This window comes from Chiloscyllium punctatum, chromosome 6 (genome assembly GCF_047496795.1).
Source record: "Chiloscyllium punctatum isolate Juve2018m chromosome 6, sChiPun1.3, whole genome shotgun sequence".
Taxonomy (NCBI): Eukaryota; Metazoa; Chordata; class Chondrichthyes; order Orectolobiformes; family Hemiscylliidae; genus Chiloscyllium; species Chiloscyllium punctatum.
Genome location: NC_092744.1, coordinates 7,821,834 through 7,847,898, shown reverse-complemented (window position 1 = coordinate 7,847,898; position 26,065 = coordinate 7,821,834). Strand labels below are relative to the sequence as shown.

The following is a 26,065-nucleotide window of genomic DNA, read 5'->3' as shown; positions in this document are numbered from 1 at the left end:
AGAGAAACAGAGTTAATGTTTCAAGTCCAATATGACTGTCCTTCAGAACAGTTATGCTTTCTCTCTATGAGAATTAACAAAAGGATTGATCAAAATAAAATGTTTTTGCTTCTCTCCCCACAAGTGCTGCCAATTTCTCCACTCAATACTGGATATAGAACTGGCTCAAAGGTAGAAGACAGAGGGTGGTGGTGGAGGGTTGTTTTTCAGACTGGAGGCCTGTGACCAGTGGAGTGCCACAAGGATCGGTGCTGGGCCCTCTACTTTTTGTCATTTACATAAATGATTTGGATGCAAACATAAGAGGTACAGTTAGTAAGTTTGCAGATGACACCAAAATTGGGGGTGTAGTGGACAGCGAAGAGGGTTACCTCAGATTACAACAGGATCTGGACCAGATGGGCCAATGGGCTGAGAAGTGGCCGATGGAGTTTGATTCAGATAAATGCGAGGTGCTGCATTTTGGGAAAGCAAATCTTAGCTGGACTTATACACTTAATGGTAAAGTCCTAGGGAGTGTTGCTGAACAAAGAGACCTTGGAATACAGGTTCATAGCTCCTTGAAAGTGGAGTCGCAGCTAGATAGGATAGTGAAGGAGGCGTTTGGTATGCTTTCCTTTATTGGTCAGAGTATTGAGTACAGGAGTTGGGAGGTCATGTTGCAGCTATACAGGACATTGAATAGGCCGCTGTTGGAATATTGTGTGCAATTCTGGTCTCCTTCCTATCGGAAAGATGTTGTGAAACTTGAAAGGGTTCAGAAAAGATTTACAAGGATGTTACCAGGGTTGGAGGATTTGAGCTACAGTGAGAGGCTGAACAGGCTGGGGCTGTTTTCCCTGGAGCGTCGGAGGCTGAGGGGTGACCTTATAGAGGTTTACAAAATTATGAGGGGCATGGATAGGGTAAACAGGCAGTCTTTTCCCTGGGGTTGGGGAGTCCAGAACTAGAGGGCATAGGTTTAGGGTGAGAGGGGAAAGATCTAAAAGAGACCTAAGGAGCAACTTTTTCACGCAGAGGGTGGTACGTGTGTGGAATGAGCTGCCAGAGGAAGTGGTGGAGGCTGGTACAATTACAGAATTTAAAAGGCATCTGGATGGGTATATGAATAGGAAGGGTTTGGAGGGATATGGGCCGGGTGCTGGAGGGTGGGACTAGATTGAGTTGGGAAGTGAGGGGACTGCAGATGCTGGAGATCGAAGTCAAAAAGTGTGATGCTGGAAAAGCACAGTCAGTCAGGCTGCATCCGAGGAGCAGGAGAGTCGATGTTTTGAGCATAATCTCTTCATCAGCTCTTCTTCAAGTGCTTATGCCTGAAATATCGACACTCCTGCTCCTTGGATGCTGCCTGGCCAGCTGTGCTTTTCCAGCACCACACTGTTTGACAGTGGTCAGGGTCTGGAATGCACTGCCTGGGAATGTGGTGGAGGCAGGTTAAACTGGAACATTCAGGAGGGTATTGGATGGTTATTTGGCTGGAAATGGCATGTGAAGGTGTGGGGAAAAGGCAGGAGAGTGGCAATCGGTAATGATGCTCCTTTGAAGAGCTGGGGCAGGCACGATGGACTGAATGGCCTCCCCTGCACTGTAACACTACCTGTAATTCTGTGTTTGAGTATGTAACAGTAAATGTTGGAGTAGGAAGGAGAGAGGATGAGTAATAATACAGTGTCATTGCCGTGTCGGTCACAGTCAAGTCCAGAAGGCAGGATCTTGAGAGCAGTATAGGAACAAATTACAACAGAGGCTGGAATCTGAACTGAAAACAACAAATGCCAGAGATCACAGCAGGTCAGACAGCATCCGTGGAGAGAGAGCAAGCAAATGTTTTGAGTCTGGATGACTATTCACCAGAACTTGAGCAGAAGCCTGAGTTAGGAAGAGGAATAGGCCATTTAGCCCATCAATCCTGCCCTGCTGTTCAGTACAATCACAGAGGTGGTTTCCTCAGCCTATCCCCATAACCCTGTACCTGTGAGGCAGCATTTGAAGATGTACAGCCACATTGATATGAAATGCCACGTTAACTAAACGAATCGGTGCGTTTGACTGACCGCAAGACTCTTGTTTATGTTCTGTCAGGTGGTCATTTTGAACATGATGCTTCTATTTTAATTTTGTGGTTTTGCTTTGGCAGGAGGAGGGGAGAATAACCTTTCTTGAATAAGTGTCCGAGTCATCATTGACTGTTGTGAACGAGACAGGAGATGAACAGCATAAATAACAGCTCATAACAGTCTTATGCAAATTCAACATGTTCTGATAGAAAGCAGACATTAGAGAACTGAAATAATTGCTGCTTTTATGATTCTCTTGAGGGGTTAGATTATTGTGACTGTTTTACTTTGTTCAGAACAGGGTATGGCCTGGACTTCAAATAGATCAATTTAAATCAATCTCCAGAAAGATTGGCGTTGATATTTACAGGGTAGTGATAGAGGGGGGTCGTGAGTGAGGGGGGGGGGGGGGGACATTTTGTAGCTGAGATCCCTGTCAGTGCAGGTTTGCCAGACCTCCTGCTAAAAATCCTGTCAGGTGCTAACCTAAATATTTTGAGTAATTTATCCACCAATTAGATTACTGGCTGACTGCTGTAGCTCCATAAGGCTGGCAGAACTAGGGAGAAAGCAGAGAATTGAGAGATTGTAGAATGGGACATTTAGTGGGGGCAGGAATAAATGTGGTGTACCTTGGATGGATTCATCCAGGTTGGGAACAAGTGACTATCAGAGCATTCAGTTGAGGGAGATGGTCTCCGGTTATTCGGACATTAGTGAGGTCTTGTCTGGATTACTGTTGAGAGTGTGGTGCTGGAAAAGCACAGCAGGTCAGGCAGCATTCAAGGAGTAGGAGAATTGACAGCCTTTGCCCGAAACGTCGATTTTCCTGCTCCTTGGATGCTGCATGACCTGCTGTGCTTTTCCAGCACCACACTCTCGACTCTAATCTCCAGTATCTGCAATCCTGATGTTTGCCTTCTGGAATGCTGTGTCCAGTTCTGGTCGCCCAGTTATAGGAAGGATTATGAAGCTGGAGAGGGTTCAGAAGAGATGTACTAGGATGTTGCCGGGTATGGAAGGTTTGAGTTACAAAGAAAGATTGGATAGGCTGGGACTTTTCTCACTGGAGTGTAGGATGTTAAGAGATGACCTTACAGAAGTTTATAAAATCATGAGGGGTATAGATAGAGTTAATGAAACTTGTCTTTTCACTAGGATGGGGGATTTCAAGACCGGGGCACATTTCTAAGGTGAGAGGAGAGATATTGAAAAAAGACATTAAGAGGCAAATGTTTTTACACAGGGTGGTTCGTGTGTGGAATGAATTTCCTGGGGAAGTGGTGGATGTGGGTATAATTACAGTGTTTTAAAAGACATTGTTTAAAAGGGGTGTACATGAGTAGGAAAGGTTTGGAGGGATGTGGGCCAGGAGCAGGCAGGGAGGTCTAGTTTAGTTTGGGAATGTGTTCGACATGGACTGGTTGGACCGAAGGGTCAGTTTCTGTGCTGCATGGCTCTGTGACGAAGTATTCCTATTTCCATTGACCCATGAGCAGTGCTGGAAAAGCAGTTACTGGGTGGGATCTGCCACTTCCTGGTTAACTTCAGCTGACGATTCTCAATGCCCTGAGTCATTAAATCTAAAACCAAGTGAAACTGGGTCGTGCAGCCTCAGGAAAATGTGTAAATTATGGACCTGCCTTTGGTGAGCACCCTCAAAAGTTATCGTTTTGTTATGAACACATTATACTGACCACATCATCTCCTCAACTACTTATACTGCATCCTCAAATAGAAAGTGGAGTCACAGGTAGATAGTTGTGACAATGCTGCTCCTTTAACAAGGTTATGTTGTCCTTGGCTTTTTTCAGAGAGATCGTAAAAGACACAGACGTCGACAAGTCTGGGGGTGAAGGGTTTCAGGGCCAGTTTAAGTATAGCTAACAGATATAGGCTTTCAAGTTTTAAGAAACACCTGAACAATGAAAAGGGAGTGGCCAGTTCTCCCAGCTCAGCTTTTCTCTGGTTTGGTTTGGTTTGGCTTTAGCACAGTTGTGTTGTAAAAGCTGGACCTAAAAAGAAGCAGGTCCAGGCTGATCCTCTCTCTCTCTCTGACATCTCTCCTGTACGAACCCGAGTTTGATTTTAATTTTTGTGCCAAAGGGTGTTTATGGGGATTGTTGCAAGTATTGGGAGCAGCATCATTAGTTTGGCATAATCTGTTGGGTTTTCAGATAGGTTCAGTTATTCGGTATTCTCTTCTCTTTTGCTTTTGTTTCATTTGGTAATTTTAGTAAATAAATCTGTTTTGTTTAAAACTAAGTGGTTTGACCAGCTGCATCTTTCCTGGAATATCCACTTAGACCCACTTAAAACAACAAGCAAAGTTAACTTCTTGAAATGTTTTGAGGGGGTCTGACCTGGTCCATAACACAGTGAAGAAGGCGTTTGGCAGGCTTGCCTTTCTTGAAGCACTTGCATTTAGAATCGGAGTTGGGATGCCATGTTACAGCTGTACAGGACATTAGTTAGGCCACTTTTGGAATACAGGTTCAATTCTGGTCTCCCTGCTATAGGAACGATATTGTTAAATTTGGAAGGGTTTCATAGTCATAGAGATGTACAGCATGGAAACAGACTCTTTGGTCCTACCCGTCCATGCCGACCAGATATCCCAACCCAATCTAGTCCTACCTGCCAGCACCCGGCCCATATCCCTCCAAACCCTTCCTATTCATATACCCATCCAAATGCCTTTTAAATGTTGCAATTGTACCAGCCTCCACCACATCCTCTGGCAGCTCATTCCATACACGTACCACCCTCTGTGTGAAAACATTGCCCCTTATGTCTCTTTTATATCTTTCCCCTCTCACCCTAAACCTATGCCCTCTAGTTCTGGACTCCCCGACCCCACGGAAAAAAATTGTCTATTTACCCTATCCATGCTCCTCGTAATTTTGTAAACCTCTATAAGGTCACCCCTCAGCCTCCGACGCTCCAGTGAAAACAGCCCCAGCCTGTTCAGCCTCTCCCTAAGGATGTTGCCAGGGTTGGAGGGAGAGGCTGAACAGGCTGGGGCTGACTTCCCTGGATTGTTGGAGGCTGAGGGGTGACCTTGTAGAGCTTTACAAAATTATGAGGGGCATGGATAGGGTGAATAGTCCATGTCTTATCCCCAGGGTAGTGGAGTCCAAAACTAAAGTGCATAGATTTAAGGTGAGAGGGGAAAGATTTAGAAGGGATGTAAGGGGCAATTATTTCATGAAGAAAAATGGTGCATGTTTGGAATGAGCTGCAAATGGAGGTGGTGGAGGCTGGTACAATTACAACATTTAAAAGGCATCTGGATGGGTATATGAATAGGGAGGGTTTAGTGGGATATGGGACAAATGCTGGCAAATGGGACTAGATTAATTTAGGATATCTGGTCAGCATGGACGGGTTGGACCAAAGGGTCTGTTTCCATGCTGTCCACCTCTATTACTCTGTAACCCATCTCATTAATATGCAGTGAGAGGGATATTAAGACCATTCATCTGGACTCTGTGTCTCCTGTTGGGAGCGGATTTCTCTCCTGAATGAGAGAAATGAAAGGAGGTGAAAGTGGATGGGACAGATGTTATTGTTGGTGTAGGTGGAAGGTGACCTGAGTAAGCAAGTGGGCAGACAGAGGGCACACACGGTTAGTGGAGTGGGGGGTTAGGGATAGGTGAGAGTGCCTGAGGGACAATGTTAGTGGCAGCAGTGAGAGTGGTAGAGCATGAGCTTTGGTAGGAGGTGGGTGCAGGGGCAGAGGTAGTGTGAGGCATCAGAGACAAGACAAGGAGCAGTTAGAAAGGCCATAGCCTCCTTCCTGCATTGCTGCATATTACTCGGGTTTCCAGTTAAGATAGCAGGAAGGTCAGCCACTCCAGCTGGAGTTCCTCTGCTCGCCAGCTCCTTTTCTGCTTTTTTTTTTGTTTCTTTTCCTCTTGCTTCTTAAAGTATCTGGTCAGAGACCAGCTCGGAGCGGGAGCAGAGTGAACGCGGGATGAGTCCCGGAAGCGAGTTGCAGCCAGAGCAGGAAGGGGGAGCAGAGAGCACGGGCTGGCCGAGGGCACAAATCCACAACAGAGGTCAGCGTGTGGAGGCAGCATACCCCCGTGTTCTGAAGCCCGGTGATCACGGACTCAGTGGAAAAGAACTAGAACTTGAGGACTTTAGAGATACTTTATATTCTCATTCTGCACTATCCAAACTCTGTGTTCCCATGGTAGCCTTTCTTTTACTCATTCAATTCTGTAACCACACCTGTACTTAAAATGGCACCAAGAGGCAACATTACAAGCTTTTCACTGTACTCATTCAAGTGCACCAGCAATAAAGGCCTTCCCTTCCCTTCCCTTCCCTTCCCACCCCACCCCACCCCACCCCATCCCACCCCACCCCACCCCATCCCCCTGAGACCTCACTGACAAGGATGGCAATCTGGGATCAGACTGGCATGGTCCAGTGTTGTAGCCTCCACTGCTTGCTCTGAGGGGAGTGGGTATCCTGCCTCTGCATCAAACTGTCCTCCGCATCAAACTGTCCTCCAGACCCTGCCCACAAAGTGAGACATCAAATTCCCCTTTTTCTGTCGCGTCTGGGGCAAACATGAGGAGCTGTGCAGGGGTAGCACCGGAGTGACGGAGCTTCTTCAGGTGTACAATGTCAAAGGGGGCATCGGTGCCAAGGATGAGATACCCCTGTAATGGTGAATCACTTCATGCACCAGGAGATGGGCTAGATAGATAATGGGATGGGGTGGGTACTCTCGGATCCAGCCTCTCGGAGAGCACTCCTCTGCAAAACTCAACCAAAAGGACACTTTGCCACTTTCAGCCATCAGTTTCTACGTTCCTGATTGTACTCTGTAACAACAGCCTTTGGAAATTACAAATCCTTTTCAATTTAAGAATTGGAGTTCCATTTTAACAAGCTTTAATGTTTGTCTAATCTCACAAATAACTGTGTTGCATATGATTAGAAGTGTCTGTTTTAGTACTGTAAAGATTTTACAATGAGACATCTGCTGAATTGGCAGAAAACAAACCTCAGATTGGCTTTACTAACCGTAATGTAAAGTTCCTGCCCTCCTATCTGAATATGAATCATTTTTATCTAGGCTCTGACCAGGGTGAATCAGTGACCATCCTTATCAGGGTGAGACAACGGTGTGATGGTGAGAGATTTAAAGTACGCCTGTTGGACTATAACCCAGTGTCATGTGACTTCTGATTTTGTCCACCCCAGTCCAACACCGGCACATCCACCTCATTCAGTGTAGTTCTTCTTGGTCAGTGGAATGACCCAAACCTCCTTGGGACATCCAGTCATTTCAGTGCAAACAGCCCGTTTTTGAGCAGTTTGAGAGAACTTCTCATTTTCTCCCAACTGAAACTGATGCAAAGTAAAAAACAGTCTGTCCTGGCATATGGGTTAAACGGGACAATGATCCTGGACCTCTCTGAATTGAGCTGTTGACACTAACAGCTGTGATGAGTCATTGAGAGTCTCAGGTTCCTGCCTTATGTTTGCTCAGTTGGAGCAGATGGCCGAGTCGTGCAATTTTGAAAAGAGTTTTCCTGGAATAAGCATATTGCAAGCTACCTATTAAACCCAGAGTCCAGTCACATCTAGCATGAGAAAACCCTTGCTCAATATTTTAAGTCCTTTTCAATTCAGGATGGTACCCTAGTGACAGTCATGACTCAGAGTTTATAATACTCTTTGTTCCACGCAACATTTCAAAGGGAGGTTTGTTTTATGCAGGTAACTCACTGAGAACAAACTCTCTTAATGCATTTGCTTAACATATGAGGAATGTTTGAGGAATCTGGGTCTATACTCGATGGAGTTTAGAAGGATGGGGGGAGGGGGAGGGGAGCCTAATTGAAACTTAGAGAATATTGAATGGCCTGGACAGAGTGGACATTGGGAAGATATTTTCATTAGCAGAAGAGTTTCGGACGCAAGGGCACAGCCTTAAAGTAAAGGGAAAACCTTTTAGAATGGAGCTAAGGAGAAACTTCTTCAGTCTGAGAGTGGGGAATCTATGGAATTCACTGACACAGAAGGTTGTGGAGGTCTGTATATGAAAAACTGAGATAGATAAGTTCTTGATTGTCAAGGGGATCAAAGGTTACGGGGAGAAAGCTGGAGAATGGGGTTGAGAAACCTATCAGCCATGATTGAATGGCAGAGCAGAGTCGATGGGCTGAATGGCCTAATTTCTGATCCTATATCTTACTGTGCTCTGAATCAAATTGTTTCATGTCCAAGCCTTGGCTCTCTGGGATGGTAGGGTTTGTTTTCCTGAGAGCAGAGGAGATTGAGAAGACATTGAGATGTATAAAATTATGAGGGTACGCAGGAAGAATCCTTTTCCCTTGATGGAGAGATCAGTGGCCAGGGGCGTTGATGTAGCATTCGAGGGGGATGTGAGGGGAAACACTTTCACCCAGAGGGTGGTGGAAATCTGGAGCTCTCAGCCTGTAATGGTGGGAGAGGCAGAAACCCTCCGAACATTGGAGATGTATTTACATGTACACTTGTGATGCCAAGATGTACGAGGTCTCGGGTCACATGCTGGGAAATGGGATGAGTATAGTTAGGTGGTTATTTGTGACGAGCATGGGAAGCAATAGGTCAAGTGGCCTTTTTCTGTGACTTTATCAGATTAGGTTGGCACATCTGCTCTTGAATCTAAAAGTTTTGTTGAGTGGTATAACAGGGACTGAATTGTTGACTCCTGCTCCTGGCTCTTATGCAGATGTGATGTTTATTTTATGTTTTTCAAGCCGTTAGAGAATTTCAGGTTTGATTCTCTTTGTGTCGCTGCTGTGGCTTCCATGATGACACCAGTTGGTACAACAACATGTACGAGGAATACAAGAAATGGTCTGAAAAGAAATGAAGTGTATTTAAGGGTGATCAGCAGGAGACAGAGCAACCCCCAAGGGGGATGTCAGCAAGCATCGGTCAATCAGTTTGCTACTTTCCTTAACGTTATATCAACAGATTGCCATCTTTGTGGCACGGGCTTGCAATATCTATCCTCTGTCATTCCTACTCAACCTGCGACGTAGAAGAAAGATCCCTTGGAACTTCCAGCACATGATGATGTTTGCAGGTAAGCATATTCTCCCCTGGATGGTGAGGCCTTGTTTGAACTATTACAGTCTACATCTAATCTGAGAATGTACAGCACCTTGGCATGTTTTTCATTGTTGAGCTCCTGTATAAATGTATGTTATTGGACTTGTGTGAAGATGTGAAGGTCACATTCTGGTTTTCTGAACTATATTTGGCCTTGTATTCATTTTGTTAACCTTTTACTGCTCCTCTCCCTTTTCATCCTTCCTACTGACCTTGTCAAATTTATTTAGCACCATCGATTTGCTCCCATCCATTTACCTCCACCAAACACCATGGACACAATGTTAATAGCCTCTTGCCTTAATCCTAGTCCCACCTGTTTCCCAAACTCTGTTTTATTTGCCGTACATGTCACACCAGCTTCTTGCAGCCTCAACACATGAACCCAACAACTCTCTTCCATAAAGAGATGTAGCAATGCTTTGGACCTGTAATTTCCAAAGAAGGTAATGATGGTATATATACGTGCGTGCGTGTGTGTGTGTGTGTGTACAAATATGCATGTACATGCACATGTGCATGTGTCTGAAGGCATGTGTGCACGTCACAGAGATGTACAGCACAGAAACAGACCCTCCGTTCCAACTCATCCACACTGACCAGATATCCTGAACAAATCTAGTCCCATTTTCCAGCATTTGGCCCATGTCCTTCTAAACCCTTCCTATTCATATACCCATCCAGATGCCTTTTAAATGTTATAATTGTACCAGCCTCCTCCACTTCCTCTGGCTGTTCATTCCATACACATACCACCCTTTGCATGAAAATGTTGCCCCTTAGGTCCCTTTTAAATCTTTTCCCCAATCACCTTAAACCTATGCCCTCTAGTTCTGGACTTATACACTTAATGCTAAGGTCCTGGGGAGTGTTGCTGAACAAAAAGACTTGGAGTGCAGGTTCACAGTTACTTAAAAATGGAGTTGCAGGTAGATAGGATAGTGAAGAAGGCACTTAGTACACTTGCCTTTGTTGGTTAGTGCATGGAGTATGAGATTTTGGAGGTCATGTTACAGATGTACGGGACATTAGTTAGTCCATTTTTGAAATACTGTGTTCAGTTCAGGTCTCCATACATTTGGAAGGGTGTTCTGAAACTTGAAAGGGTCCAGAAATGTTTTACAGGGATGTTGCTAGGGTTGGAGGGTTTGAGCTACAGGGAGCAGCTGAATAGACTGAGACTATTTTCCCTGGAGCATGAGAGGCTGAGGGGTAACCTTGTAAAGGTTTATAAAACCACAAAGGGGCATGGATAAGGTAAATAGGCAAGGTCTGTGTTTGCATATGTCTGGGTGTGTTTGTGCTTGTGAGTGTGTCCATGTGTACCTATGTTGTGTGAGTACATGTGCACGAATGTCCAGATATTGAGACATGCCTTTACCTGGTGAGATGAAGGTATATCTTTAAACATTAGGTGTTCAACAAGGCAAATGTTTGCCAGGTACATGAGGCCCACAGAGCTGTTATGTCCAACCTGGTGTTGAACCTATTGCATGAGCTTCAGTGCTTCTCTATTGAGTCCCTGCTACTGTTCCCTGTTTATCCTCCCACTGTAGATTCCCTTACATTTCCCCACACTATAGTGCACTTGGCGTACAATAGTCCATCTGCCATACTTCAAACGTTACTTAGAAAATGGAAGAATGTTTGTGAAGATATAAATGGTCAATGGCAGTCACTGTACCTTCAGCAAACATTGTTGAAAGGGTGATTTAACCCTTTACTCCCTCTTTCAGACCTGACAAAACTCCAAATCCTTTGTTTCAACTTTTATTCATGTATGCATCAAAGATGGAACGCACCTCAAACTTTGCGACAAAAACAATGGGTTTATACACTCTCTCTACAGACAACAGTTTCCAATCGAAAGGTTACACACTTACCCATAACTCTATCCAGCAGTGTTCATGTAGTTTACATTATAGATTAGTACATTGACTGCATTATCCAATCATAATCAAACTACTGCACATTATTATTGTATCCAATTACATCTTATGGGAGAAGTGATGTGGAGATCTAGCTAATGATCTGGGAATCTGGGTTAGAAATCCACCCTGGCAGATGCTGGCATTTGAATTCAATAACAAAAAATCTGGAATTAGGATTCTAACGATAACAGTGAAACCACTGTCTGTTGTTGCAAAAACCCATCTGGTTCACTCATGTCCTTTAGGCAAGGAAATCTGCCATCCTTAACTGCTCTGGCTTACATGTGACTCCAGACCCACAGCAACATGGTTGACTTTTAACTGCCCTCTGAGCAAATCAGGATGGGCAATGAATGCTGGCCCAATTTTTTTTAAAGAAGATGTTCACATCTTCTAATTGTAAGTACGTATTTGTGATTATCAGTAACTCTCTACTGTCCTTTTCCCCCTTTCAGTTGGAAATGACTACAGGCAAAACTTGAAATCTTCAGTGTTCAACAGTTGTAGGATTTAGTTTGTAGCTGTTCTCAGAGTAACCTGGTAGGACTAGTTCAGAGAAACAATGAGCGAGAATTGATAAACATCTGAAGAGTGGGAGCTGACCCAGCATCCACCTGTAGCTTGGACCTAAATTTAGACAGATGCATGTGTGAATGCTGGCAGATGGTAATATATTCAGATCATCCCCTTCTGAGCAGACTGCAATCTGTGGTTTAAATGGGACCCATTTGTCTCAATGAAGTACAATGGACCATATAATCATGACTGTTAAAAGGTTTAGATGTTGTTTCAGGTTTTGCAATCTGCCTGGAACCTCATGCACAGTCACTGGCTGTGTTGTGAGTCCAAGGTATAAAATGGCCAGATTAGCGTCCCGGAGTTGGAGGATGGAGCGTACTTCCCTGTGCTTTCCAAAATTGCTGCAGAGCGCGGGTTTAAATTTTTGTGACTTGAATATAATTTAAACAGCGGAGTAGCCAGTCCTCCCCACTCTTTAACTGCAGCTGTGTTCACACGGACCATCACAGCTCAGTTAATAGCTGAGTCGCGAGATTATGGGCCAAATCCAGTGCCTGAGAATCAGGAGTGTAATCCAGGTTACCACTCCAGTGGGATACTGAGGGAGTGCGCCCCTGCTAGTGACCGAGTCAAGGCCCTGTTTGCATTTCCCCTGAAAAAATAGTCTTGGCCAATTTTGCCCTTTTTTCTCATCAACCTGTTCAGAGATGTTATTGTACACTGCTGCAGCAGGTGGGACTTGAACCCAGGCCTCCCAGACCAGGGGGAGGGACAAGAGGGCCCTCCAATTTTGATCCTTTGACCATCATCAGGTCATTATCAGAACTTGCTCCATACAATTGGCTGCTGCAAATTCATCATTCACTCATCTTGTTCGCCAAAGGATGCAGGTTAAAATCTCTGTATATTTTTGTACATTCTTGTACACACCCCTCCTCCATCCATGCTACCCATTATCAGGGGCAATCTGGGAACAGTCCGCACTGTGTATCTGGGCTGGCAGGGACGGTAGAAAATGTACTGGGGAGACACACCAATGCTATCTCTTTACTCACCAGGGAGTGCCAATGCCAAACGCTTATCAACAGCAACTTGTATTTATATAGAGCCGTAAGTGACATAAAATGTCACCGGCTGCTTCACAAGAGCATTAGTTCCGAAAGAGGAATAACCTTTCCTGGAGGAGGAGCTAAGTCTTTTCCCCCCCAGGTCAGTTGAGGGGAACAAGTCCAGGAGAAAGTGGTCTGTATTCTGTGGGTCTTTTAAACCAAGAGAGCTTGTATTGGTGTCTTCGAGTTGTTAGAACTGCAGGAGTTCAGAATGGTGATATTCCATTCATCATCAGATTTAATATCCCATCCTGAACAGCCCCACATACACGCACACAGTCCCTGAAGCACTTGCACACTGTCACATACACAAACTCACACTCTCACTCTCAGACTCAGTCTTAGATTCACATTCCCTCTGACTCAGAATGGAACTGTAAACCTAACCGTGCAGTTTGCATAAATAAAATTGGAAGGAGTCAGCGCCATAGAAACCAAGACCCACACTTTCTGATGGTCGGACAGTCATTACTGCAGCATTGCTGGGTGTTGTGGACAGAGACCCTGCGGAATATTGCACAAAGCAGATGCCCAGGGAATTGTAGATGCCACTGTCAGTTTCCCTCCTCCTAGAACCCTCTAAAAGAACCCATTTAAATTGGACAGTTCAGAGGATTCCACTGCGGTTACGTAAATAGCTACTCGGGAAAGGTCCGGTGTTAAAAACCTTGTTCAACCCTTGAATGTCTTTTAAAGCAACACTTCCCAAATTCCCAACCTTTGGAGTCCCTAAATTCTGACCCGACAACCCCTCTCCACCTTAGACTGGACACACTCCTTCACTGCCAGGACCTAACAGCTCGACATGCTGGTACCATCCAGCTAAACCTGACCTTCCAACCTACTTCATATACTTCATCACTTACCTGCACCCTACCTACTAACCTCACTCAAACCCTACTCACTGAAACCTTACCACCCGGCACTCTAACCTCACAATTACTGTATGTAAGTACCCTTTGATAGGAGCTATCAAGGTGGCTGGCTGGCCTGGATATTTCACTTCAGAATACAGCAGATACTGCTGTGAGAAAGGGAGCATGGTTTGCTGTACTCTGCTTATCCTGTATTAAGAAGGACCTGTCAGATTTCAAATAGGCTTTGCATTTCTGAAGGAGCAGCGATTTGAATCTCCTGTCAGGTTGTGTGAGGTATACATTGCTTATCACTAGATGGTGATATTCCATTCACCATCAGATTTAATATCCCATCCTGAACAGCCCCACATACACACACTGTCACATACACAAACTCACATCTCACACACAAACTCTTGTTCTTACACACACACTTACACTTACATGCATGCACTCTCTAATGCACGCACACATACAAAATTACACATTCACAGTCACATATACACACTCGTATTCTCACACTCAAATGCACACAGACGCGCTTGCAATACAATCTCTTTCTCTCTCTTACTCACACATTGTGAAACACTCACACACTCATTTATTTTCATACTCACTCTCACACAAACACATACAAATTCACACAAACTCACATACCCTCAAACTCTGTCTCACTCTCACATTCGCACACATGCACACTCTCTCACTTACTCTTTCTCACACATATGCAAACTTTCACCTTCACTCTCAGATTCACTCACACACAAACTCTCACCCACGCATTCATGTACAAACTCATACTGACACACTGTCATGTACTCTCTCACACAAACTCTGTCACACACTCTCACAGACACACACACATGCACACAAACATCTCACACACACTCACGTACACACTCGCGCGCACACACACGCAAACACAAATCACATACACACTCACTCTCTCTCTCATACACACACACACACACACACACACACACACACACACACACACTCTCTCTCTCTCTCTCTCTCTCTCTCTCTCTCTCTCTCTCTCTCTCTCTCTCTCTCTCTCTCTCTCTCTCAAACACCAATCATGGTTCATTTCTGTTTCTGAGACTTTGAGGCATCGCCATTTACTTTGCACCCACCTGTGTCAGATTATTTAAATGCACGTGGATGCTGGTTTCTTTGGCTTCAAGGGAGGTTGTGACCGTATTTTCTGAAATACAGTGAATTTGTTCCAGTTTGGGATCGCCTTTGGCTCTCAACAGGTCTCTATGTCTGAGCTGGTCTCAGTTTTAATGATCTGGAGATGCCGGTGTTGGACTGAGGTGGACAAAGTTAAAAATCACACAACACCGGGTTTTAGTCCACCAGGTTTATTTGGAACACTAGCTTTTGGAGCACTGCTCCTTCGTCAGGTGGCTGTGAAGGAGCTAGTGCTTCCAAATAGACCTGTTGGACTATAACCTGGTATTGTGTGCTTTTTAACAATTTTAATGATTGCTCAAACAACAGGCTGCAAGTGATTTGCAATGAGGGTAAAGCAACATGAACCAGTTTGGGTGATGTGTTAGCTGTGAGAATCTGTAACTAACAAGGATTTGGTGCCACCACGTGCTTTTCCAGGCACTTCCATAGCACATTGTCTGTTAGCTGCTTTTTCTGCCTGTGAAGGTATCTGTGCTTTGAGGTAATAATGGGGCCATTTCTTCCACAAGGGCTACGAGGTGCCATTGCATTTGCCCTGGCAATCCGGGACACCGACTCAAAACCCAAGCAGATGATGTTCACCACAACGCTGCTCATTGTGTTCTTCACCGTCTGGGTCTTCGGGGGCGGGACCACCCAGATGCTCACCTGGCTTCACATCAGGTTAGTGATCGCCGTGTGATGACAGCCAAATATTGCCAGTATTTGGAGAGACTTGGTTCAGATGTTTAACTCTTTTAAAGTGTCACAAACAGGTGCAGAAAATCCTCAAGAAAGCTATTGGAATGCCAGCCTTCATATCTAAAGGGTTGGAGTATAAGCATACAGATGCAAGGTGACACAGTGGCTCAGTGGTTAACACTGCTGCCTCACAGCACCAGAGACCCGGGTTCAATTCCCACCTCGGGTGACTGTCTGTGTGGAGTTTGCACATTCTCCCCGTGTCTGCATGGGTTTCCTCCCACAGTCCAAAAATGTGTAGGTCAGGTGAATTAGCCGTGTTAAATTGCCCATAATGTTCAGGGATGTGTAGGTTAGGTGCACTAGTAAGGGGTAAATATAGGATGATAGGGTATGGGAATGGGTCTGGGTGGGTTACTCTTCAAAGTGTGGACTTGTTGGGTCAAAGGGCCTATATTCATGCTGTAGGGATTCTGTTTTATGTGATGCCGCAGTTATACAAAACCCTAGTTAAATCACGGAGTACTGTGAGCAGAACTGGGCCCCACACCTGAGGAAGGATGTTTTGACCCCAAAGGGAGTTCAACACAGGGTCACAAGGGTAATACCAGAACTACAGGAGGAGGTTGTTCAACTCGAAAAGGTACAGCAGAGGATGAGATGGGCTGAAAAGTCTGTTTCTATGCCATATGAGTCAAAGTAGTGAGGAGAGGTTCAACAAATTAGGGTCTTATTCTCTAGAATTTAGAAGATTAAGGGGTGATCTAATCAAGGTATTCAGGATATTACCAGGGAAAGACAGGGGGATAAGGGAATGTGTTTCCATTGGTTGGAGATTCCAGAATTAGCAGCATACTCCAGATCAATCAGGAAGCACTTCCACACACACAGAGGAGTGGAGCTTAGGAACTCTCTTCTTCGAATGGCAGTTGGTGATATTTCATTTGTTAAATTTAAATTTGACCCAGACAAACTTATATTTCGCAAGATTATCAAGGGACACGGGTCCATGCAAACATATGGAGTTACGTATAAAAACAGAAATTGCTGGAAAAGCTCAGCAGGTCTGGGAGCATCTGTGTAGAGAAATCTAAGTTAACGTTTTGGGTTAAAGGAGGAAGTTGGGCCGTGGATCAGCCATGATCTTATTGAATGTCGGAGCAGACTCAAGGGGCTGAATGGCCACCTGCTGTTCCTATGATGGAAACATTGTTTGAAAAACCTCCAAGAATTAAAAAATATGAGGCTATGACTACATTATGTTCCGTTTTATGTGGCACGGAGAGTAAACACCAACAGCACAGCTCACGTGGTCTTTTCTACCTGGAATGAGATGACTTTTTGCATTAGCCCCTACTTATAAACCCAAGCTGCTCTTTATAATGAACTCGAATGGATTTATTGGGTCTGTTGGTGTCGGTTTGTTTGCACACTATTAACATCAAACTTTTAAACTGCGAAGATTGTGACAAAATAATACATTAAAAACTGTTACACTGCCCATAAAATTGTAGGCTGTTATAGCATAGAAACAGGATATTACACTCCTGCCGTGACATTACCTCTGGCTGTTTTGGAGACTGAAGGATATTAAAGATTGGCTAAGTAACGTGTTTTTCTGGTTGACATCAGTGGCTAGAGGTGTGCCTCAGGGATCAGTGCTGGGACTGCAATTGTTTCCAATTTACATGGATGACTTGGAGTTGGGGACTAAGTGTTCTGTGTCAAAGTTCGCAAATGACACTGAGATGAGTGTGGTAGAACAAGTATGCACAGGACACTGAAAGTCTGCAGAGGGATACAGGTAGGTTAAGTGAGTGGGCAAAAGTCTGGCAGATGGAGTACAATGTCGGTAAATGTAAGGAAGGAATAACTTTGGTAGGAATAACAGCAAAACGGACTATTATTTAAATGGTGAAAATTTGCAGCATGCTGCTGTGCAGAGGGACCTGGGTGTCCTTGGGCATGAATTGTAAAACGTTGGCTCGCAGGTAATTAAGAAGGCGAATGGAATATTGTCCTTCATTGCTAGAAGGATGGAATTTAAAAACAAGGAGATTATGAGGTGCTGGTGAGGCCACACCGGCAGTACTGTGTACAGTTTTGTTCTCCTTACTTGAGAAAGGATGTCACTGGCACTGGAGGGGGTGCAGAGGAGGGTCACTCGATTGATTCTGTAGTCGAGAGGTTTGGCTTATGAGGAGTGATTGAATAGTCTGGGACTATACTCATTGGAATTTAGAAGAATGAGGGGGAATCTTTTTGAAACATAGAAAATAATGAAGGGAATAGGTAAGATAGAAGCGGGGAGGTTGTTTCCACTGGCAGGTGAAACTAACCAGGGGGATAGCCTCAAAATAAGGGGGAGCAGATTTAGGACTGAGTTGAGGAGGAACTACCTCACCAAAAGGGTTGTGAATCTGTGGGATTCCCTGCCCAGTGAAGTAGCTGATGCTACCCCCATTGAACGTTTTTAAGGCAAAGATAAACAGACTTTTGAACAATAAAGGAATTAAGGATGATGGTAAGAGAGGGTGGGTAAGTGGAGCTGAGGCCACAAAAAGGTCAGCCATGATGTTATTGAATGGTGGAGTAGGCTCGAGGGGCCAAATGGCCTACTCTTCCTCCTAGTCCTTATGTAACGCCAGGTGACAAATGGACCTATTTCTTTAAACTCATGGTTTAGCTACACTTTGTATGGAAGTGCTCTAAATAGCTTCAACTGAAGGTCAATGACTATGTTTGTATGATTATGTTTGTAGCAAGTTTCTCCAGCTTGGCAAATCCTTTGGTTTTTTTCCTTGGGAAAACGCCAGATTTTGTTGATATCTGAAAACAGGAAGTGACTGCCTTTATTTCGTATTGTCTGTATTGTTTATTTTCAATCAAGATTCATTCATTGTCGTTCCATACAACGTGGGTTATATAATTTGAGATGGATACTCTCAAAGCTTGCTTTCTTTAGAACTATAAAACATGCTATCCCTGAAAAAAACAGTCTGTCATCTTCTTAAAGTAAGTTAATCTATTACATCCTTTTAGAATCTAACACAATGATCTAAAAACAAAGTTTTTCTTATCATATGACATGGAACTCCATTGTTGAAACGTAGTGACCTTAATACTTATTAGCAGTACAAATGATACCTTTTGCCTGAGATGTTAAATCAGATCTTCCTTCTCAAGTGGACACAAAAGGTTGCAAAGCATTGTTTTGAAGAAGAGTGGGCAATTGTACAGTGTTCTGACCAATCTATCTCCCTGATTGTGTTACTGAAACTGAGACCATCGGGCATAGGTGCATAATTAGGCCATTTGGCCCATTGAGTCTGCCCCCACCATTCGGTCATGACTGATGTGTTGCTCAAGCCCGTTCTTCAACCTCCTCCCTGTACCAAAATAAAACAAGAACTCTGGTTGCTGGAAATCAGAAACAAAAACAGAAATTGCCAGAGAAACTCAGCAGGTCTGGCAGCATCTGTGGAGAGAGAACCAGAGTTTTGGGTCCAGTGACCTTTCAGAGCTGATAGTGGTTGGGAAGAGGTTGGTATATATGCTGAAGGTGGAGCGTGCAGGAGTCATACAGCACAGAATCGGACTCTTCTGTCCAACATAAGGAAGGTGATGGCCTCATGGTATTATCGCAGAACTGTTCATCCAGAGACCCAGGCAATGTTCTGGGGGATCCAGACTGAAATCCTGCCAAAGTCTAATGATGACCACAAAACCATTGTCAATTGTCGGAAAAACCCATCTGACTCACTGATGTCCTTTAAGGAAGGAAACTGCCATCCTTACCTGGTCTGGCCAACATGTGACTTCAGACTCTCAGTAATGTGGTTGACTTTTAACTGCCCTCTGGGCAATTAGGGATGGACAACAGTTGCTGGTCTAGCCAATGATTCCTCAACCCATCAATGAATTAAAAAATGTGACTTCAGACCCATAGCAATGTGGTTGACTCTTAGCAGCCCTATGGACTATTAGGGATGGGCAATAAATGCAGGACTAGCCCATGACGCCCTCATCCGGTGAATGAATGAGAAAAGAAAACTCGTGCATGCCGATCAGACACCCAATCTGATCTAGGCAGAAGTGGGGACTGCAAATGCTAGAGATCAGAGTCCAGATTAGAGTGGTGCTGGAAAAGGAGAGCAGGTCAGGCAGCATCCAAGGAGCAGGAAAATCGACGTTTCGAGCAAAATCATTCCTAATGAAGGGCTTTTGCCCAAAACATCAATTTTATGCTCCACTGATGCTGCCTGACCTGCTGTGCTTTTCCAGCACCACTCTAATCTTGACCCAATTTGATCAAGTCCCATTTGCCAGCACCCAGCCCTCTGAACCCTTCCTATTTCTATACCCATCCAGATGCCTCGCAAGGTTTGTGAAGGTTTGTGGCTCAGGTTGAGGTTTAGGGTGTAGGTTTGCTCGCTGAGCTGTAGGCTTGATATCCAGACGTTTCATTACCGGGCTAGGTAACATCATCAGTGGCGACCTCAAAGTGAAGCTAGCCAGGTAATGAAACATCTGGATATCAAACCTACAGCTCAACGAGCAAACCTACACCCTAAACCTCAACCTGAGCTACAAACCTTGTGAAAACCTATGGGCGCAACACGCTTCAACTGGCCCGAAGATGGGAAAGGAATGCCATCAGAGAGCGTTCCACCCGCGAACAACTGTACTTCCTGCATGAATGTTTAAAAAAACAGGTACTGCCAAAATGTCTCCAATATAAACCACCGATAAAAACACCTCAAGCCAGAAAAGGCTTCATTTGGAGGTCGCCACTGATGATGATACCTAGCCAGGTAATGAAACGTCTGGATATCAAACCTACAGCTCAGCGAGCAAACCTACACCCCAATCCAGATGCCTTTTAAATGTTGAAATTGTACCAGCCTCCATTAATTCCCTAAGGGGCAACATTTTCACACAGAGGATGGTGTGTGTATGGAATGAGCTGCCAGAGGAAGTGGTGGAGGCTGGTACAATTACAACATTTAAAAGGCATCTGGATGGGTGTATGAATAGGAAGAGTTTGGAGGGATATGGGCCAAAAGCTGGCAAATGGGATGAGATTAATTTAGGATATCTGGTCGGCCTGGATGGGTTGGGCCAAAGGGTCTGTTTCCGTGCTGTACATCTCTATGACTCTGTGACTCTAATCATGATCCAATTAGAGCCAGATTTAGCCTTAACCCAATCAAGTAACCATGACAACCATCTTTTTGTTAACTCTTGAAAGATGGGAGTGAAATGTAGTGAATCATACTATTCCCCTTACATGCCACTCCTGGAAAAGAATAGTATTTTTATGAGTGACTTCCTGCACCTCACTATTTACTCCGCTAACCAGGAAAATGGAAGTGAGGAACTTTTGGATATGTCGTCATAGAGCCACGGAGTCATCACAGCATAGAAGCAGGCCCTTCGGCCCACCATATCAATGCCTAACCAACAAACACCAAACTACGCTGATCCCATTTCCCTGCCTTTGGCCCATAGCCGACTCTGCCCTGGCATTTCAAGGCCATGTCCAGATGCTGCTGCAATGTTGTGAGAGCACCAGGCCCCATACCCCCTCAGGGAGCGTGTTCCAGGCCCCATACCCCCTCAGGGAGTGTGTTCCAGGCCCCATACCCCCTCAGGGAGCGTGTTCCAGGCCCCATACCCCCTCAGGGAGCGTGTTCCAGGCCCCATACCCCCTCAGGGAGCGTGTTCCAGGCCCCATACCCCCTCAGGGAGTGTGTTCCAGGCCCCATACCCCTCAGGGAGTGTGTTCCAGGCCCCATACCCCTCAGGGAGTGTGTTCCAGGCCCCATACCCCCTCAGGGAGTGTGTTCCAGGCCCCATACCCCCTCAGGGAGTGTGTTCCAGGCCCCATACCCCCTCAGGGAGCGTGTTCCAGGCCCCATACCCCCTCAGGGAGTGTGTTCCAGGCCCCATACCCCCTCAGGGAGTGTGTTCCAGGCCCCATACCCCCTCAGGGAGTGTGTTCCAGGCCCCATACCCCCTCAGGGAGTGTGTTCCAGGCCCCATACCCCCTCAGGGAGTGTGTTCCAGGCCCCATACCCCCTCAGGGAGTGTGTTCCAGGCCCCATACCCCCTCAGGGAGTGTGTTCCAGGCCCCATACCCCCTCAGGGAGCGTGTTCCAGGCCCCATACCCCTCAGGGAGCGTGTTCCAGGCCCCATACCCCCTCAGGAGGCATGTTCCATATTTTTACCACCACCCGGGGCGGGGGGGGGGTGAAAAAACATTATTCCTCAGATCCTCTCTAAACCACTTATGCCCCACCTTTACCTCATCCCCTCTGGTTTCAAATATGTCAGCCCTGGGGAAGTGATTCTCACACTCTAATCCATCTATTCCTCTCAAGATTTGGAGATGCCAGTGTTGGACTGGGGTGTATAAAGTTAAAAATCACACAACATCAGGTTATAGTCCAACGGGTTTATTTGGAAGCACTAGCTTTCAGAGCGCTGCCCCTTCATCAGGGGAGGCAGGGATGATGACATGTCCTGTGGACCTCCTGTCCATTGGGCCAACACTTGTGTTGCCAATTAAACATGGAAACTAGGAGTCGGGGTAGGCCATTCAGCCCTTCGAGCTAATCTTCACCCTCCATGCCATGCACCCGCTTTCTCCCCATAGCGCTGGATGCCTTTCATGCCTTATACCTTTCTCTTTCCCCTCGCCCTGAATGTCCCTTGAGGACTTGTCTCTTGTCGAGTTAACAACTGTTCAAGTGCCTTATCCAGAAGCTGCCATGAGTTTCCCAGTGCCTGGAGAGAGTCACACAGACAGCTTTCACTGGGCCAACCTATGACCCTGCCACCCAGGCATCTCAACCCTGGTACCTCCTTACTCAGCACCCCTTCCCACCCACCTACCCCTTTCCCCACTTGCCACCAGCCCCACCCCTCCATTCCAGCCAGGTCACCCCAAGGCCACCCCTCAGCAGGCCTCCTCTTCAGGGTCTCCGACATTCCCATGGCTCAAGCCTTGCATGGCTGGGCAGTTGAACCACTGGGTCAAACCATATCTTCTCACTCGGCCGAGTCAGACCCTGCTGAGGGGTGAATGGTTACAAGTTGGCCTGTAATTGTGTGCAATTCTGGTCTCCCTGCTGCAGGAAGGATGTTGTGAAACTTGAAAGGGTTCAGAAAAGATTTACAAGGATGTTGCCAGGGTCGGAGGGTTTGAGTTGGAGGGAGAGGTTGGATAGGCTGGCGTTGTTTTCCCTGGAGCGTCGGAGGCTGAGGGGGTTAACCGAAAGAGGTTTATAAACTCATGAGGGACATGGATAGGTTAAATAGACAAAGTCTTTCCCTGGGGTGGAGGAGTTCAGAACTAGAGGGCATAGGTTTAGGGTGAGAGGGGAAAGATATAAAAGAGACCTAAGGGGCAACCTTTTCACACAGAGGGTGGTACATGTATGGAATGAGCTGCCAGAGGAAGTGGGGTGGAGGCTGATACAATTGCAACATTGCATCTGGATGGGTATATGAATAGGAAGGGTTCAGAGGAATATGGGCCAAGTGCTGGCAAATGGGACTAGATTAATTTAGGATATCTGTTCGGCATGGACCGAAAGGTCTGTTTCTGTGCTGTGCATCTCTGTGACTCTAATGACAAGGGCATATTCCTCATCTTTCGGTTAGGGGTGGGAGGCAAAGGGGAGGGGGAGAAGCCCTCCACCATCTGAAACACCCTGCTGCCCCCTGTCGCAGTCACGTACACTGACAAACAGGGGAAGGGGCAGGGAGGATGGTTACTTAGACTCAGACATTTTCAACAAGCACGTTCATGTCTATCTCACAGGCAGGGTCACGTGGAAATAATTCTTTTCCGGCAGGCAGACGCTGCAGCCACCTTATGTACAGCAAGATCCCATTATGCACCAAACAGTCAGTTTGCCTTTATTTGGTGGGAAGGAATTTGAGCAGGACATAAAGCAGTGGAGTTTCCTCTCCCCCGCTCCCCCACCCCCACCCCCACCCCCATCCCCTCCCCTCTAGTGTAGTGGATAGAACATAGAACATAGAACATAGAAGAATACAGCGCAGTACAGGCCCTTTGGCCCTCGATGTTGCGCCAGTCCAAGCCCACCTAACCTACACTAACCCACTATCCTCCATATACCTATCCAATGCCTGCTTAAATACCCATAAAGAGGGAGAGTCCACTACTGCTACTGGCAGGGCATTCCATGAACTTACGACTCGCTGAGTGAAGAACCTACCCCTAACATCAGTCCTATATCTACCCCCCCTTAATTTAAAGCTATGCCCCCTTGTAATAGCTGACTCCATACGTGGATGCTGGGACATTGCATAAATTTGGGAGGAGATGGACAAATTTCTAATGGTTTGAAAAGACATTTGGATAAGTACATGAATAGGAAAGGTTTGGAGGGATATGGGCCAGGAGCAGGCAGGTGGGACTAGGTTAGTTTGGGAATATGCTGGGCATGGACTGGTTGGATTGAAGCGTCTCTTTCCATGCTGCTATGGAGATTGGACAGGAGAATGGAGTTGTGGCTGAGCTGAGACCAGCCATCATTGTATAGAATGGTGCAGCAGGCTCAATGGGCTGAATGGCCTCCTCATGTTCCTAGTTCTTCTGTGAACCACAGCAGCAGCCTATCTCAGAGCATTCAGATGTTTAGACCCTAAACACTGTGCTGCATTGAGGTATCAATATTGAATTAATAACTACTGAAACTGGCTGCATTATGTCAGTTCTCTAATTTTCTTACATTCTCTCATTTGTCCCCCTCAGCCTCATCTTGTTTGTGTCTTGCTTACTTTGCACTTCGTGAAAAGGACCAATTCTCTCACTTGCACACCTTAATTCACACCTTTTGTTTTACATGTCTTTTTCTCTCCCCTATTTAGGACCCCCCTAGACCTGTGCACCAGCCTCCTGCACTACCTGCCTGCTTGCTGCTCCTCTGCCTCTGTCAAAAATATTTTTTAAAAACACTATTTTCCAACACCTTTCAATTCTGCAAAGTCATACCAGACTTTGAACCGTAACTGCAGTTCAGGCAGCATCCAAGTAGCTTCGATTTCTACTTGGATGCTGCCTAAACTGCTGTGCTCTTCCAGCACCACTAATCCAGAATCTGGTTTCCAGCATCTGCAGTCATTGTTTTTACCTCGTTGATTTCAACCATAACTGTTTCTGTCTCTCTCTCTCTCTCTCTCTACAGATGCTGTCCAGATCTTCTGAGTTTCTCCAGCACTCTCTGAGTTTGTTTCAATTTCAAAACAGTGAGCCTAATACCCTACTACTTTTGTCGTCTTCATCCACAGGGTGTGGGCAGCATTGGTTAGGTCAGCATTTCCAGCCCATCGCTAAATGCCCAGAGGGCAGTTGAGCATCAGCTGCAATGACGGTGCCATGTGTAGGCCACATTTCCTTTCCTGAAGGACATTAGTGAGGTGTGTTTTTCCCTGACATTGATCCTATGGTCATCAGCATATTTTTAACTCCAGCCTTTTTAATTGAATTACAAATTCCACCAACTGGCAAGATTTGAGCTCAGGTCCCCAAGCCATTAGCTAAGTTTCTGGACTAATACTCTGGTGATAATACCATTCGGTCATGACCTTCCTGAATGGTCTGGAATATTGCTAAGCTTACTGTATAGAATTGGATTGAATTTAGTGTCACGTGTACCGAGACACAGTGAAAAGCTTTTTCTTGCGAGCAATACAGGCAGATCACAAAGTTAAGTAGCATATGTAGTAAATAATAGGTAAACAGCATAAAATACAAAATAACGGTGTGTTTGGTATTTGGTGTTTTATTATCCACGGAGAAGGAACATTTATGGCATTTGAATCGATTGTGTTGCTGAAGTTGTCAGCTGAGTAAAGGCAACCCGTGTTCGTTCTTCCTGCTTCAAGCAGTTTAATCTTGAGAATGGTAACATTCCAGAATTTTGAAAGAAAATTACATATTAAGTGTGTTTAATTACATGCAAGTGGTGGTATGTAACTGTTGAATCATTTCCAACCCTATAAATACTCTCAGATTGAAATTTTTTTTTGATTTCAGAGATGTGCGGTAGTCATGCATAATTCTGGAAACAAAATTATGCAAAGCATGTTCCTAGTTCTCTTCCCCCTCTAGCTTCACACTTACGATAGGATCAGTGTTAGTTGTGATGTGCTTTACTGTTGGATTAGCAACAACAGTCTGTCAGTTGAGATTGGTCTCACTACCTGGCATCAGACATGAAGAATGGCTATTTGCCCAAGGATGTCTGTCCCAGAGTAAGAGTCATAGTTTCATCTAGCAGGGAAACAGACCCTTGGATCCAACCAGTCCATGCCGAGCATATTCCCAAACTAAACTTGTCCCACCTGCCTGCTCCTGGTCCATATCCCTCCAAACCTTTCCTATTCATGAACTTCTCCAAATGTCTTTTAAACGTTATAATTATACCCACATCCACCACTTCTTTTTTGTAAGGTTTGTGAAGGTTTGTAGCTCAGGTTGAGGTTTAGGGTATAGGTTTGCTCACTGAGCTGTAGGTTTGATATCCAGACGTTCCATTACCTGGCTAGGTAA

At 45.4% G+C, this 26,065-nt stretch overlaps 1 protein-coding gene across 2 annotated transcripts in view; it reads left to right on the top strand.

The window, feature by feature from the left end:
* LOC140478698 (sodium/hydrogen exchanger 9-like) overlaps positions 1-26,065 on the top strand; it is a 480,261-nt gene that overhangs the window by 264,237 nt on the left and 189,959 nt on the right. For both annotated transcript variants that reach the window (XM_072572000.1, XM_072572001.1), the window contains exons 11-12: positions 9,045-9,156; positions 15,305-15,458. In XM_072572000.1, coding sequence (XP_072428101.1) covers positions 9,045-9,156; positions 15,305-15,458 — 266 coding nt within the window. The remainder of the gene's footprint in view (positions 1-9,044; positions 9,157-15,304; positions 15,459-26,065) is intronic.